A 13,488-nucleotide genomic window follows, 5' to 3' on the forward strand; every position below is an offset into this window, starting at 1 on the left:
TGTTTATTAGACTCTTGACTCTCATACTTTGGTGTCTGCTGTTTCAAGATGATGTAACAGGATCTAAGTTTAAAAATTGATATGTTTTTTTTAAGAGAAAATAATCTCTATCTGGGAGTATTCATTGCCTTTCCCTCCTCGTGTATTCTCTGTTTGAGCATGCACATGTACACATGCACTCCAGATACTGGTACTTTTTGAATTTGATGCTACTTCTAGACTTTTATTTTTTATTTTTTTATTTTTTTATTCATGAGACACAGAGAAAGAGGCAGAGACATAGGCAAAGGGAGAAGCAGGCTCTGTGTAGAGAGCCCAATGTGGGACTCAATCCCGGGACTTGAGGATCATGTCCTGAGCCAAAGGCAGACCCTTTAACCACTGAGCCACCCAGGCATCCCCAGACTTTTGGTCTTAATTTTGTCAGGGCAACTGTAGAATCAGAAATATGAGGCTTCATCTGTAAAGAATAACAATGATTGGTGAGATCTCAGAGCATTCTCTTCCCCATTAGAACAACAGTGGTAAGAAGTAAATGATCCTGGGGTGAGGGATGGATGCTTGCAGAGTTTTGATAGCTTCCTCAGCAAAGACTCCATCCTTACTTTCTTTTTATTTAACTTAAACTATTGAATGTCAACAAATTCTTTGGAAGACAAATTACTCTCTGTAATGAATAGTAAGTGTCTGAGAATGATAAAGTTATCTTCATGGAGAAAGCCAAAACTTTGAATTTTTTTTTCCTTAAGAGAAATACGAAGTATCTGGTCTGTGTTGCTGAAGTGTGGCTTGGCTCTCTGAGACTGTAACCTTAATCCAGTGAAGCACACCAGAACCATGCCACACCCCGACTGGCAGCTAATCCCTCCACGGCATCAAGTGGACTTTTTGTTGGTCTCTTGTGAGGGAGACCAACAAAATAATTAGCTCTGACTGAGCATTCTGTTGAATGTAGGAGGTTTGTGGTTCCTGCTTTGAATTAATTCCACACAGAGGAGGTAGGGAACATACCTCGTGGTCAGGAATTCCCTTTTAAAAAGATCTGTAATTCATCTACTCCCAGTAGTTCCAAACCCCCAGATCTATCAACCCGTGCATCTCTGACACAGGAAGCTTTGCCCTTAATGTGAAGTTGTTCACACTGAGTAGCAACTGAGCGATTTCCAGAGTTGATAAAGAGTAGTTTTTTAAAACAGTTCACATCTGGTGGGGCCGGGCCCATTGGCAGAAGAGAAAAATAGAAAAAGCCCCCATCCCCAAGATAAAAGTCTAGGGGCACCTGGGCGGCTCAGTGGTTGAGCGTCTGCTTTTGGCTTAGGTTGTGGTCCTGGGGTCTTGGGATCGAATTCCACATCAGACTCCTCATGGGGAGCGTGCTTCTCTCTCTACTTAGGTCTCTGCCTCTCTGTGTCTCTTATGAATAAATAAATAAAATCTTAAAAAAGATTAAAGTCTACCCAGAAGCAATTGGCTGTACCTACTTAAGACTTTTTTCCTAAAGTAGACAAGTGTTTTCTACAGCTGATGATAGCAGAGGTGTCTGTCTTGTAGGCTTCAGAGGAGTCTCTCAAAAGAAAGCAAAAACTCCACTCTCCTCTACTATGCACATCTCAGGGCACCCATTCTCCCTCTATTCCCTCTTGCCTCCTTTGGTAAATCTATTTGCAGCTATAGAGCTTTGAAACTCTTAGAGGCTCCACAAGTAATTAATTGGTTGCCGTTCATTGCTCTTACCCAGGGTTAGGAAGCAGCTCTACAAGTGTCGGTCTCACATCTTACCCTCTGGGGTTAGGGGTTTACATGGAGGCAAACCTTTAGGAAGACAATACTACCAACACAAGAGGTCAAGCAACTGGGCAGTTTTCACAAGCTTGGATCACTGGGGAGTGATCCCCCCCACCCACTCCCCCACCCGCCATAGACAGGGTTTTGGCCTTGCTGTTCACAGGGCAGGGGCTAAATGGTTCTTTAGGGCTTAGTCCAATTCTCAAAAGCTCCCATAAGCATACCCTGTGTGATCAGGTTGGTAACCAAAGGGGCTAGGTGAAAAAGAGGCATTAACAATTTCAAGGCAATTAGGGAAGTGGATCTAGGTCTTGTTTCCCATTATTTGCCCAAATCAGTGCTTGTTCTGATCAGCTCGTAGGAAGGTCCTGAGCCATGGAGGTAGATGAGATCAGTCTTCCCCCCCTTCTCCCTCCCCCACCCCTCCCCTGCCCTACCCAAAATGCCCACTCAGCTTCTGTGTCTCAGCTTTGGGTCTAAGCCTGGATTGTGCAATTTCTAGAAGCTGAGGAGAGAGCTCCTGCTGAAGAAAGGTTTGAACTTTTTCCCAAGTTGGATGCAGCGAGGAATTACTTGGCATCATTGCTGCCACCACACCTACACTAATGATGCCTGAGTTCAGGATCCACAGGGGCCAGAAAGGATAGCTTTAGAAGGTGTGAAGCTACAGGGGTCGCTTGCTGTACTGAGCAATAATTGCCTCCTTCTGGGGCTGGAGGGGCACGGTTGGAGAGGAGGGACAGAAGTGGGAAATGTGCCTAGCAAAGGCAGGAGGGACGTGGAAATAGACTCCTGACACTCATAGCCAAGTGCAGAAGGCCTTCAAAAATCCACTCTTCCTTCCACACCCAGCCTTTGCCCTCTCCCCCTGCTTCCACTTCGGAAAGTCTGAAGCATGCTTGGAAAACTGTTTTCTGCTTTCTTCTCTCTTCCTCCCCCTTTCCTGAGCTCCCAGCTGCTCGACCTCTTGCGTAATTGTGAGAGAGCACTGAGTTTTTTGATGGGCTCCAGATGTGCGGCGGGTGGGGGTGGAGGGTGGGGGTGGTAGGTCTGTAGTCCCCTGAGTGCTCTAACTGTGGGAACATAGAGCCTCAACCCAGCAGGATGAGGACACATTGCACAGAGCCTTTATCATGGGGTCAGCTGGTCCCTGGGTGGGAGGACAGAAGTTGGGTGCTGTTTCAACCCCCTGCCTCAGCATCATCTGCCTGGTGGTAGGCTCCATCATTCCCTGAAATTCCTCCTGACCGAGATGGTAAAGAAGATCTGGGAGTTGTGAAACAGTTCTGTGAAGAGACTCCGAAGTACCCCAATCAGAGCCCCATCCCTCAAGTGCTGGGTCTTGGCACACAGAATACAATAGTTTTGGATTTTTCTTTTTACCAGTATAGTCCAAAAATTGCTGTTGTGATCTGCCTCATGAAAAGGTGGCCGGAGTCAAAATACTTTCGTGAGCCTCAAACAGTATGAAGAGAAGGAGAATAAGAGGCTTCCTCCCCATCCCCCAAATCCTGAGGCTTCTTGGTACCCACCATGCAGGCTGGAGTGGAGCCTTGCTTGTTTGACCTCTGTGAGCCACAGCTGCTAACTGCAAAGTGTCTTTCCCCATCCCCCTCCCGTCCACTGCCTGGCTCCAGTCAGCCCCAGCCTCCCGCCCTGGGGGGCCGCTGCTAATGCTGGCCCTGTCAATAAATGACCAAAGATTCCTGCAGTTCAGCCTCCTGCTGTTCCCGGGTTAGGGAGAGAGGGCACAAACTAAAGCCACTGAATCAGAACAACATATGTTCATCCCAGAGAGGGCAAATTATCTTCTGCTATCTGCCCCAGCTGGAAGGCGTGGGGGCCTTCTGCTCCTTCATTCAGCGAGGAGGAGTCTCAGGGGATCCTTCTAGGGCAAGTTAAAGAGGTCCAGTCTCCTGAGGTCCATTCCCTAGGGCCTCTCCAGTCTGTCTCCGGGGGCAAGAGCTGGCTTTGCAAGGTAAGGATCCACTGTCTCGCATTGGATTTCAGGGTGGGGGTTGAGATGACCAAGGGCTTCAACCAGAGGAGCTTCTAGACTCCTCTTAGGTTTTTTAGTCTTTCCTTTTCTCCCTTATTAACCCTCTACTCCTACAGAGGCCCTCACTGACTGCTAAAGGACGGTGTGCTCAATCGTCTGCCTATAGCTTGCCCCCCTAGTTGTATGTAAGTCAGCAGGTGGTGGCAGGGGGGAGCTACATGGACGGGGGCAGGATAGTGATTCAATTCACGTTTCTGTGCTTTACACTTTGCATGGTGCTTTAACATGTTTTATACCTATAGTATACTTAGAAAAACATCTGTGAAGCCTGATGTGCAGGATTACCAACCCCACTTACAGCTCTTCACGTCGGGCTTGGAATAGGGTGAGGAGAAGGGGTGACGGCGTAAACCTGGGTACCCTCAGCAGGTATTTTCTGGAGATCTTGAAAGTATGCTGGAGAGCTACGGACAGGAGGTTCACTGGGAGCCACGGGGGACTCAGGCCTCTAAGGCTTAAAAAGAAGCGGGCGGGTTGGGGTGGGGGCGAGAGAGTGAGAAATTGTCAAGAACACCCTTTCTCGGAAGAGCCTTAAGGCCTAGGGGTGGAGGTGGTCGAGGGGAGTCCGCAGGGGAGTCCGAAGGGGAGGGGAGGAGGGAGGAGGGTGTGTGTGTGTGTTGACGGTAGCGGAGAGCCCAGCTGCAGAGAGGAACAAAGCGGGCGCTGTGCAGGAGGGGGTGTGGGGGGGAGGTGCTGCTATGGGAAAGGGTGGGTGGGGGGACCTTGGGCTCCAGCTCCACAAGGGCGTCTTCTCTGGCTGGCCTGACGGGACGGGGACGGGGCGGGGGCGGGGACTGGGGGGCGGGACCTGCTCGCTCTCCTCCCACTCCGCGGGCTCCCAGGGAAAAAGCAACAGTGTCCTCCAGAGCCTGAGGCCCCGGAGGCCGAGCCGGCGAAGGGACCGGTGTCCCCCTCTGCCCCCGCGAGGTAAGGACGCGCTTCCCCCTTGGCCCGCGGGTCTCGCCGTTTGCGCAGCTGGGGCTGGATAAGGGGAAGTCCCAGGGCCTGGCGGGAGCCCTCAGATCAGCTCTGGGCAGGGAGCCCCGAAGCAGCCTGGAGGAGGAGGGGGCGCCCCGATGGGTGGTGGGGGGCGGCAGCCGAAAGGGCTTTGTGGGGAGCCGGCTCCGCCGCCTTGCCGCCCGCGGCTGGCTTTGCCCTCCGGAGCCTCGGTCCGCGCAGCCGCCAGAGGGGGCCCTCGCGCTCCACCCCGGCTCGGACTCCCCCGCGGGCACCCCGACGGCCGGCGCGGCGGACTCTCGCGGGGGCTCGTCCGCCCTGGCCGCGCACCTCCCACCCTCCGGCCGCCGGCAGGACCGAGAGCCGAGCGCCGGGGAGGGGCGCCCCTGCACCATCTCCGCTCGCGTCGGCGCCCGGGCCGCCCTGCGGACGAGGAGTGTGTGCGGAGTCCGACCCAGAGGCAGGGCGGATCCGGGAGCGACCCTCGGGCGTGCTCGGGGATGGGAGGCGCGTCCGGCGTCCCGAGCCCTCCTCCGAGGCCCCGCATCTTGAGGGGTCCGGGAGGCCGGATGGGGCGCCCGCAGCGGGAGGGAGTCCAGGCTCCCGCCACGCCCGCGGGGTTGGGATCCGAATCCCTAGCGGAGTTCCCCGAGGCGGGGGCTGAGCGCGTCATCCGGGTTCCTCCGGGATGGGGAAGTGCGGGCGGCGGGCGGCGGGCGGCGGGGCCGGGGAGGGGCCGCCCGCGCGGGGTGGCCGAGGAGCCCGCGGACGCTTCCGCCCGGGCCGGGGCGAGCGGGGCCGGGCCCGCGGGGCGCGCGGCCCGGCGGGGGACCCGGGGAGCCGGGGCGGGGCCGCATTCTGGGCCCGTTAGCTCAGCGGTCCGGAGGCTCCCGGGCTGACTCATCGGGCCGCTCGCGCACACACACAGGCTCCCCCACCCGGGCATCCCACGCGGCGGACACGCACCGCGCCCGCCCCGCCTCCCCCGCCCGCCGCGCGCAGCCCGGGTCCCGGCTGCCGCCGCACGTGCGCCCGCCTTCGCCGCGACCTGGGGCGCGCACCGCGCACGGGGCACCCCTGACCCCGCGGCGCCCCCGCGGCTCCCGCCCGCACGCCGGCCGCTCACCCCGCACCCCCGTGCGCGCTCAGGCCCCTGCAGGCCGCTGCCCCGCGGGGAGCGGGCGGCGTCGGGGCGGCCGCCCCTGCCCCCGGCCGCGCAGACAAGCGGCTCCTTCTCCCTGCCCGGCCGAAGAAAGGCCGCTTGTCCGGCGTCCGCGGCGGGCGGGGCGGCCCAACACTGCGGCCTTGTCCCACCTGGCGGCCCCGGGCAGCGCGGGCCCCGGGCCAGCGACGAGCCGCGCCCTGGCGGCAGCCCCCCCCCCCCCCGCCTCTCCCCGCCTCCAGCCTCCGCTCAGCGCCTCTGCTCTTTGGCCTGCGGCCGCCCCAACTTCTGGGCCCCGGCCTGCCTCAGTCTCCCCTCCCTGGCTTCCCGCCCCGGCTGCTCCCCCCACTGCCCTCTGTGCCGTCTGGGGCCCCCCCTGGCCGTCGTGCCCTTCACTCGACGGCCTCCGTCCTCGGGCTCCCCCTCTCCTTAGTCCCCCAGGCCACCCACCGAGCTGTGCCTCCGTCCCCCCCAGCTCTGCGTGCCCCGGGCTGTCTCCCCATCTTCTTACCCCCGTGCATCCCCCGTCTCATTTCCCTCAACCCTGTCTCCGTCTTTCATCCAGCCCCCATCCCCGCGTCTCCCTGCCGCAGACCCCTGACCACCCCCCTTGTCAAGTTCTCTCCGCCCCGGCCTGTCCACACCCCTCCCCGGTCCCCGCCCTCCGGGCTCCCGGCCTCAGTTTCCTTCCCGTCCCGACTCCTTCCTCGAGGGCGGATGTGCGTCGGGAAGGCGAAGGCGGCGGCGGGCGGAGAGGGTCCCGGCTCGGCCTCGGGGCCTCGGGGCGCGGTCATGCGACGCCCGGGGCGAGGCCTCGGCTGGCGCCCTGGGCCACAGGTGAGGCGGGGGAGCGTCGGGGCGGGACGCGGGAGGCCCCGATTTGGAGCCTGGACTCCCTCCAGTGCCTGTTGGCTGCAGACCTTCTCGCGCCTCCCTTCACCCTGATTCGGCTGCCGAGACTCCCGAGCGGCGACGGGCACCCACGCGGCGGAGAGGGCTGGGCGCGGGCGACCCCGCGGGGCGAGGAGGCCGGAGGGCCGGGCCCAACGAGCTCACTCCCAGGCCCCTGCCCCCTGCGCCCCGGGAGGTGCGGGACGGCCACGGAGAGCCCGGGGGACCGCGGCGCCTCCCTGCAGTCCCTGCCGTCCCTGCCGTCCCTCCTCCCCGGAGCCGGCCTCGCGCCGCAGGGGCCTTTTTTTGGCAGCGGGACCGGGCGGGGCGCTCGGAGTGGGTAATTACCGCCCGGGCCGTGGGTAGCCCTGTCCGCGGAAGTGGGCTGGCGGCGGGGCGCCCCCGCGCAGGCCGCTGGGCCCCGGGGCTCGGGTGGGGTCCGGGGAGAGGGCGCCCCCAGGTGGCCGCGGCGGAGACCCTTTGTCAGGGCGCGCCCGGGAGCTGCCCGCTGGTCCAGGGTCTCTTTCCACTTCACCTGGCTTGAGTTTCTGAGCTGGGGCCATACATCTCTACATCTTATCTTCTCTGTCTCTCCCTGCGCCTCTCCTTATCTCTCCCTCTCTTTTCACCTTATTATTTCCCTCTCTCCTCTCATCACTTGTTCCCCATCAATCTTATTCCTTTACAGTCTATCTCCACTTGAAATTCTTTGGTGTAAATAGATTCATTCATTTCTTCCTTCATTCTTCCTTCCTTCCTGAGAGACACACAGAGACATAGGGAGAGGGAGAAGCAGGCCCCAGGGTGGGGAGCCCCATGTGGGACTCCATCCCAGGACACCGGGATCATGACCTGAGCCGAAGGCAAATGGTCAACCACTGAGCCACCAAGGTGTCCCTCTTTGGTGTAAATTAATGAACACACCCAAAACTGCCTCACTGGGTGATAGTGACAAATTTGACAGATAAAGGTGAAGTGACTTACTTGTTCTAGATCTTTATTTTTTTCTGTTAAGATTTTATTTATTTATTCATGAGACACAGAGAGAGGCAAGAGACACAGGCAGAGGGAGAAGCAGGCTCCCTGCAGGGACCCGGCACCTTCCTGCAGGCTCCCAGGACCCTGGGATCATGACCTGAGCCAAAAGCAGACGCTCAACCACTGAGCCACCCAGGCGTCCCTACTAGATCTTAAAGCCCATACTAACACCTGGCATGTTTATGGTGCTTTGCACTTCACAGAGTGTCATTTAACATAATACCTGAATCTCCAATCTTTTTTTTTAAAAGTGTTATTGAGGTATAATGCATGTATCATCTGATTCACTTAATTGAAGTGTGAGGTCAATGATTTTTAGAATATATTTACAGAGCTGTGCCACCATCATCACAGTTTTGTTTTAGAACAAGTCCATCAGGCCAAAAAGAAATCTTGTGCCCATTTATAGTCACTCCCCATCCTACCCTTAGCCACAGGCAAGCAGTGATCCAGACAATCTTTTGTGAAAAAAAAAAAAATCATTATTCTACTTTTATAGAGAATGACCTGACACTCAGAGAATTTAAGTAACTTGTCCAAGATCTCACAGCTAATACGTAATAAAGTCAGGGTTAGAATTTAGGGTTCTTGCATCCCGGTCTGAAGGTCTTTCCACTAAACAATGATCCCGCCATTCCTGCACCGTTATTTATTGTTTTATTTTCTTACTCCCGTTTGATGTAAGCTCCCCATTCCTGACCTGCTGTGGCACCTCTCTTCCCTCAGAGAATGCTGAGGGATTTCCCTGAGTGGAAGGAAACAGTGTAGCAGGCTCTCTGACCCTGGAAATTCTTCCCCATGGCCAGATCTCCTGGGGAGATGCCAGGCCAGCTTGGAGCTTGGTGTAGGTTAATGGCCTCTGCCTTCCCTCTTCCCAGGCCGAGTTGGGGTGGGCCCCAGGCCCTATTCCGGTTTCTCTTCCGCCAGCTTGGGTGGACACAGTGACGGACATGATGCCGTCCAGGTCCGGAAAGGGTGGAAGCTGGGAGAGTAAAATTAGTAACTCAATGGCTCAGGCCCTTGGGCCCTACTGCCAGGGTCAGACACTCCTTGGAATGCTGGCTCCTGCCCCCGCTTCCTCTCCCAAGTCACCGGGTCCTGGTGGATGCCTGGCAGAGAAAGTGGAGGGAAGCCCTGCCTTCCTGGGTCTCCCTCCTGAGGCCAGCCACACTCTCTTGGCTGTCCCCAGCCCCAATTTTGCAGCAAAAGGGAAGCATCTACCTTAGCAAGATGATCAAGGGATGGGCATGCAGGCACACCTTAGTGCCCAGAGGTCCCTCACATTTCTCAGGTCCCCAAAACTGTGAGCCAGGGAGAAAGGGACGGGTAGGGAGAGTTCAAGTTCTGGCTCTGGAATCTACTTTATCCTTGGTTCTAAAGACCTAAGGGGGCGCCTGGGTGGCTCAGTTGGTTAAGTGTCTGCCTTCAGCTCAGGTCATGATCTCAAGGTCCTGGGATCGAGTCCTTCATCACATGGGGCTTTCTGCTCAATGGGGAGTCTACTTTTCCCTCTCTCCCTGCACCCCCCCTCATGTGCACACGCTCTCTTTGTCTCCATCTCTATCTCAAATAAATAAAATCTTTAAAAAATAAAGTCCTAAAAAAAATTAAAAAGTCCTAAGCTTCCTACAACATCAGATGAGATTAAGAACCCTAGAAAACTGTATTCCTTCTCTTAGTCACCACTGAGGGTTTTTTTTGGTTGTTGTTGATTGTCTGGGGTGAGGTGGCTTTCCAGGGAAGAGAGGGTGTAGGAGTTGAGACTATAGAAGGCTAGAATTGTTGAGTTTTTCCTGTTGTGTCTCTTTAAGCAGACACCCTGTTCTGACCCCTGGGGAAAAGAGACAAAAGGAGAGGAGCTGAGGGGAAGGTGTGGGAAGTTGCCAGGAAAGAGACCTACTCAGCCCTGCCACTTACCTGGGGGAGCCTCTGGCTGCCTGTGTCCCTGGGGGAGTTCCTTGGACCTGGCTTCCCTCACTGAGGTGGATTTTCTGTACCCTACCTCTGGCTCCAGGTATTTGAGGGTCCTCTGCTGCCAAGGCCTGGCTCCTGGGTGTCAGAGGCAAGAAAGCATAGACATATAGGCCAGGCCTCTAGGCCTCTGTGTGTTTATGGTGGCAAGAGTCAGGACTGGTGTGCTGAGTGTCTGTGCAAGGCTGGAGATGTGGCGCTGCCTTCCCCGGAGAAGCTCCTGAGTTGCCTCACTCTTTCCTCAAGAGCGTGCTGGGAATGAGGGTGCCTGGCACTGTCCTCCATCCCTTCACCCTGAGAACCTCCTTTCCCTCTCCTCCCCTGGCCTCCCCACTGACACCCGCCTTCTGCTGTGTCCCCAGGAGCTCTGGAGCCCCAGGACCATGGATGCTCTTAATAGGAACCAGGTAGGCCCTGGATGCAAGACCCAAGCAATGGTAAAGGTGAGTGGGGTCAAGGCTAAGGGGCAAGCGGGCTTGTTGGAGAGGGTGGGTTTGGCTCCTCCACCCACCTGTGGTCCCAGCCCAGGGATGAGAGCAGCAAGCAGCTCCTCTCAGCCCTTCCCCCAGCCCCAAGCCTATTAAGGCTAAGTCTTTATCTGAATCAGGTTAATTGGTTCACCGAGAATATACCCTTTGGAAGTCAGGAAGCGGTTTATAGATTGACCCTGGGCTGTGTCCCCCTCCTAGATCCATGCCCTGTGACTGAGTCTCACAGAGGCAAGAAGTGGCCAAGTGGATGGCCATGGACAGTCCACAGGGAGGAGTCTGCATTGGCCCTTCTGTGCAGCAACTCCTTCTCCTACCCAGCACCCGCCTACTCTCCTTACTTTCTGTCTTAATAGACAAAGGGGGCAGTTAAGCCAAGACTCGAGATAAATCCAGTGGGACGAGTTAGTGGCCTAGATTCAGATCTCATTACAATTTAGTGTAATAATGCCCCATGAAAGATTTTGTGCTAAAGCCTTTCCACACTCCCAGAGCCCTCAGAGAGGGCAAGTGCTGGAGAGAGTGTCGGTGTGATTGGGACTTGGGTGCTCAGGTTTGGGACTAAAGTCTTTGACGATGCTCATCCCCCACCTCCGCTTCCTGCAGAAAGGGCCCTTGGACCTGATCGAGACAGGCAAAGGGCTGAAGGTGCAAACGGACAAACCCCATCTGGTGAGCCTGGGCAGTGGGCGGCTGAGCACGGCTATCACCCTTCTGCCTCTGGAGGAAGGTGAGTCTGGAGGCACGGCCCACCTGCCACCCCTCCATCCTTACAGGCATTCCTGCCCTGGCTTCCAGGCATGTGTTGGGGCCCTTCTGCCATTTTTTTTTTATTATTGAAATGATCACACTTTTGATTCATTTCATTTTATTTTTTAAAAAATTTATTTATCCATGAGAGAGAAGGGGGGGGGGGGCAGAGACATAGGTAGAGGGAGAAGCAGGCTCCATGCAGGGAGCCTGACGTGGAACTCGATCCAGGGTCTCCAGGATCATGCCCTGGGCTGAAGGCAGCACTAAACCGCTGAGCCACCCAGGCTGCTCCCTCCTGCCATTTGTCTGCAACATTTGCCTCCCCCAAATTGCGGGCCCCCAGATTCCACCAGCTTGCTTCCCTTGTCCCCCCTGGACTGCCTGCCGTCTTCGGTAGATAATCTGGCTCCATGACTGGGATTAAAGATCAGTTTAGAGGTGAGGAAGAGAGCACTGAAACAGGAGAGCACATTGCTCTTAGCAACCGGTGTGGCCGAGAAGAAAGGGGCCCCCTTCCAGGGTGATGCCTGGCATGGGAGCAAGTACCTGTGGACAAGGCAGCAGTGGGAGGAAGCGCAGACCTCCCAAGATAAGGTCCTGCCACAGCCCCCCTTCCCCGCACAGCTTCTGCCCGCTCTCTTCTCTCCTGGCTGCACTTGTTGCCTGGGTGATTCTACATTCCCCACATTCTCCAAATACCAGTCCCGGGGGCGCTGCCAGGGGGAGCTGTGCAAGCTGCAGCTGGGTGGGGCGAGGCCGCGGAGAGGAGACGGGTGAGGGAGGGCAGAGGCTGCAGGTGAGAAGCTGAGGGGGGGGCGAGAAGAAGGAGAGATGGCAGGTTCGGAGGAGCGGAGAGAGGGAGCTTGATGGAGGACTTGGGGACGAGGAGTTGGAAGGATTGAAGGGAGGTCGGGGACAAGAACTTTCCTTCCATCTGTGGAGGCTGGGTGCTCTGTGCCCCCTGGGTCCTCCCATCTATGAGCCAGAGTGTTCGCTGCCTGCCCAGAACTTCTATCGCTGACCATCTCCACCAGCCTCTGGGGCCCAAAGGGGCGGCCAGTGGTAGGCAGGCAGGATCCTCCGCAAAGTAGGAGGTGGAATTACATTCCCTTTGCTGCCCCCCTGGCCCTGGCCCTGCCTCCTCAACCTCTGACTCAGTTTGCTCTCTGTCTTCAGGGAAGACGGTGATTGGCTCCGCAGCCAGGGACATCTCCCTGCAGGGCCCAGGCTTGGCTCCGGAGCACTGCTACATCGAGAACGTGCGGGGCACCCTCACCCTCTACCCTTGTGGCAATGCCTGCAGTATTGACGGGCTCCCCATCCGGCAGCCCACCAGGCTCACTCAGGGTAAGGTTTGCCCTCCGCTTTACAAGCTTTACAAGCCTGTGATGGGGGCAGGGGGAGCCTGCTGTGGTGGTTGCCATGGTAACCGCCTGAGTGGCCATTAGCCTTGGTGGGCTGCTTGGGTGCCTCAACATCATCCCAAACTCCTCTAGCATCCAGATTTGTCTTCAATCTCCTTTTCTTCTGTGGTCACCTCTTCGGGGGTGCGGGTGGGGGGAGAGAGAGAGGTTCTGATGAGCGCATTCCAAGGGCAGGGGAAGCCGTGCAGTGGTCATTAGTGATGGTTAAGGGAGAGCAATTGGAACATCAGCGAGGAGAACTGTCATTGTTTCATGAGGCCAAGAAGGAGCGGCTCTGAGAAGACGTAGAGGTGGGAAGGTAGGACTAACCCTAATACCCTCTGATGGGGATGGAGCAAAGGTGAGAGCTGAGGATGCTGCTCACTCCTGTTAAAATACCGTTGACTGTAGCTTTGGGGTTGTGATATGGTTAGCACCCTGTTCCCCAAAGCCACAGGCCGTTCTGTTGTGTTAGGCAGTTCTGAAAACTGGGCCCCTAGGTAATATGGTGACCATGACCCAGTGTTATGGGGTCATGGGGTTGACCTAGGTGTGTTTGCCTCGGGCATCCATTGATCCCGTGAATCATCAGGTTAGGGGAGTGAGAAAAGTGACTTGGGGTAGAGGGTAGAGGTGGGGTTGACCTGAGGATAGGAGCCTTGGGCCCAGCCTGGCCCTGAGCAGGAGTAAGGTCCTGCCCTTGTTTTCTGGGGATACTCGCCTCTTACTGGCCGGAAGCTCCTTTGCAGTGGAAATCCCACTCATTCCTTTGTCTCCTCTCCTTCTGTTCACATCCCCGAGGGTCTCTTTAGATGCCACTCCCTTCACAGCTGACCCAGGAGACCCAACCTTTCCCTCCTCCTTTCCTCCTGCCTTGGGCACTATGAGGAGGACACCTGGCTTCAGAGAGGCAGGTCCACCAGCAGCAGTAGGCAGGCCCTTGGCTCTCCAGGGCTTGGAGTTCTCTGACTCCAGATGAGA

The 13,488-nt window shown here is 56.8% G+C and overlaps 1 protein-coding gene across 22 annotated transcripts in view; it reads left to right on the plus strand.

The window, feature by feature from the left end:
- The first annotated feature begins 3,498 nt into the window (after nt 1-3,498).
- PHLDB1 (pleckstrin homology like domain family B member 1) overlaps nt 3,499-13,488 on the plus strand; it is a 46,889-nt gene continuing 36,899 nt past the window's right edge. For 3 of the 22 annotated variants that reach the window (XM_072822253.1, XM_072822267.1, XM_072822251.1), the window contains exons 1-4: nt 6,345-6,800; nt 10,226-10,306; nt 10,958-11,081; nt 12,281-12,451. In XM_072822253.1, coding sequence (XP_072678354.1) covers nt 6,681-6,800; nt 10,226-10,306; nt 10,958-11,081; nt 12,281-12,451 — 496 coding nt within the window. In that variant the 5' untranslated portion in view covers nt 6,345-6,680. Of the gene's footprint in view, nt 3,764-4,638; nt 4,772-6,316; nt 6,801-10,225; nt 10,307-10,957; nt 11,082-12,280; nt 12,452-13,488 lie in introns of those variants that run through there. The other 19 variants (XM_072822246.1, XM_072822248.1, XM_072822250.1 and 16 more) reach the window with 16 other exon arrangements.

The sequence above is a fragment of the Canis lupus genome, chromosome 3, assembly GCF_048164855.1.
Source record: "Canis lupus baileyi chromosome 3, mCanLup2.hap1, whole genome shotgun sequence".
In the NCBI taxonomy this organism is placed as follows: Eukaryota; Metazoa; Chordata; class Mammalia; order Carnivora; family Canidae; genus Canis; species Canis lupus.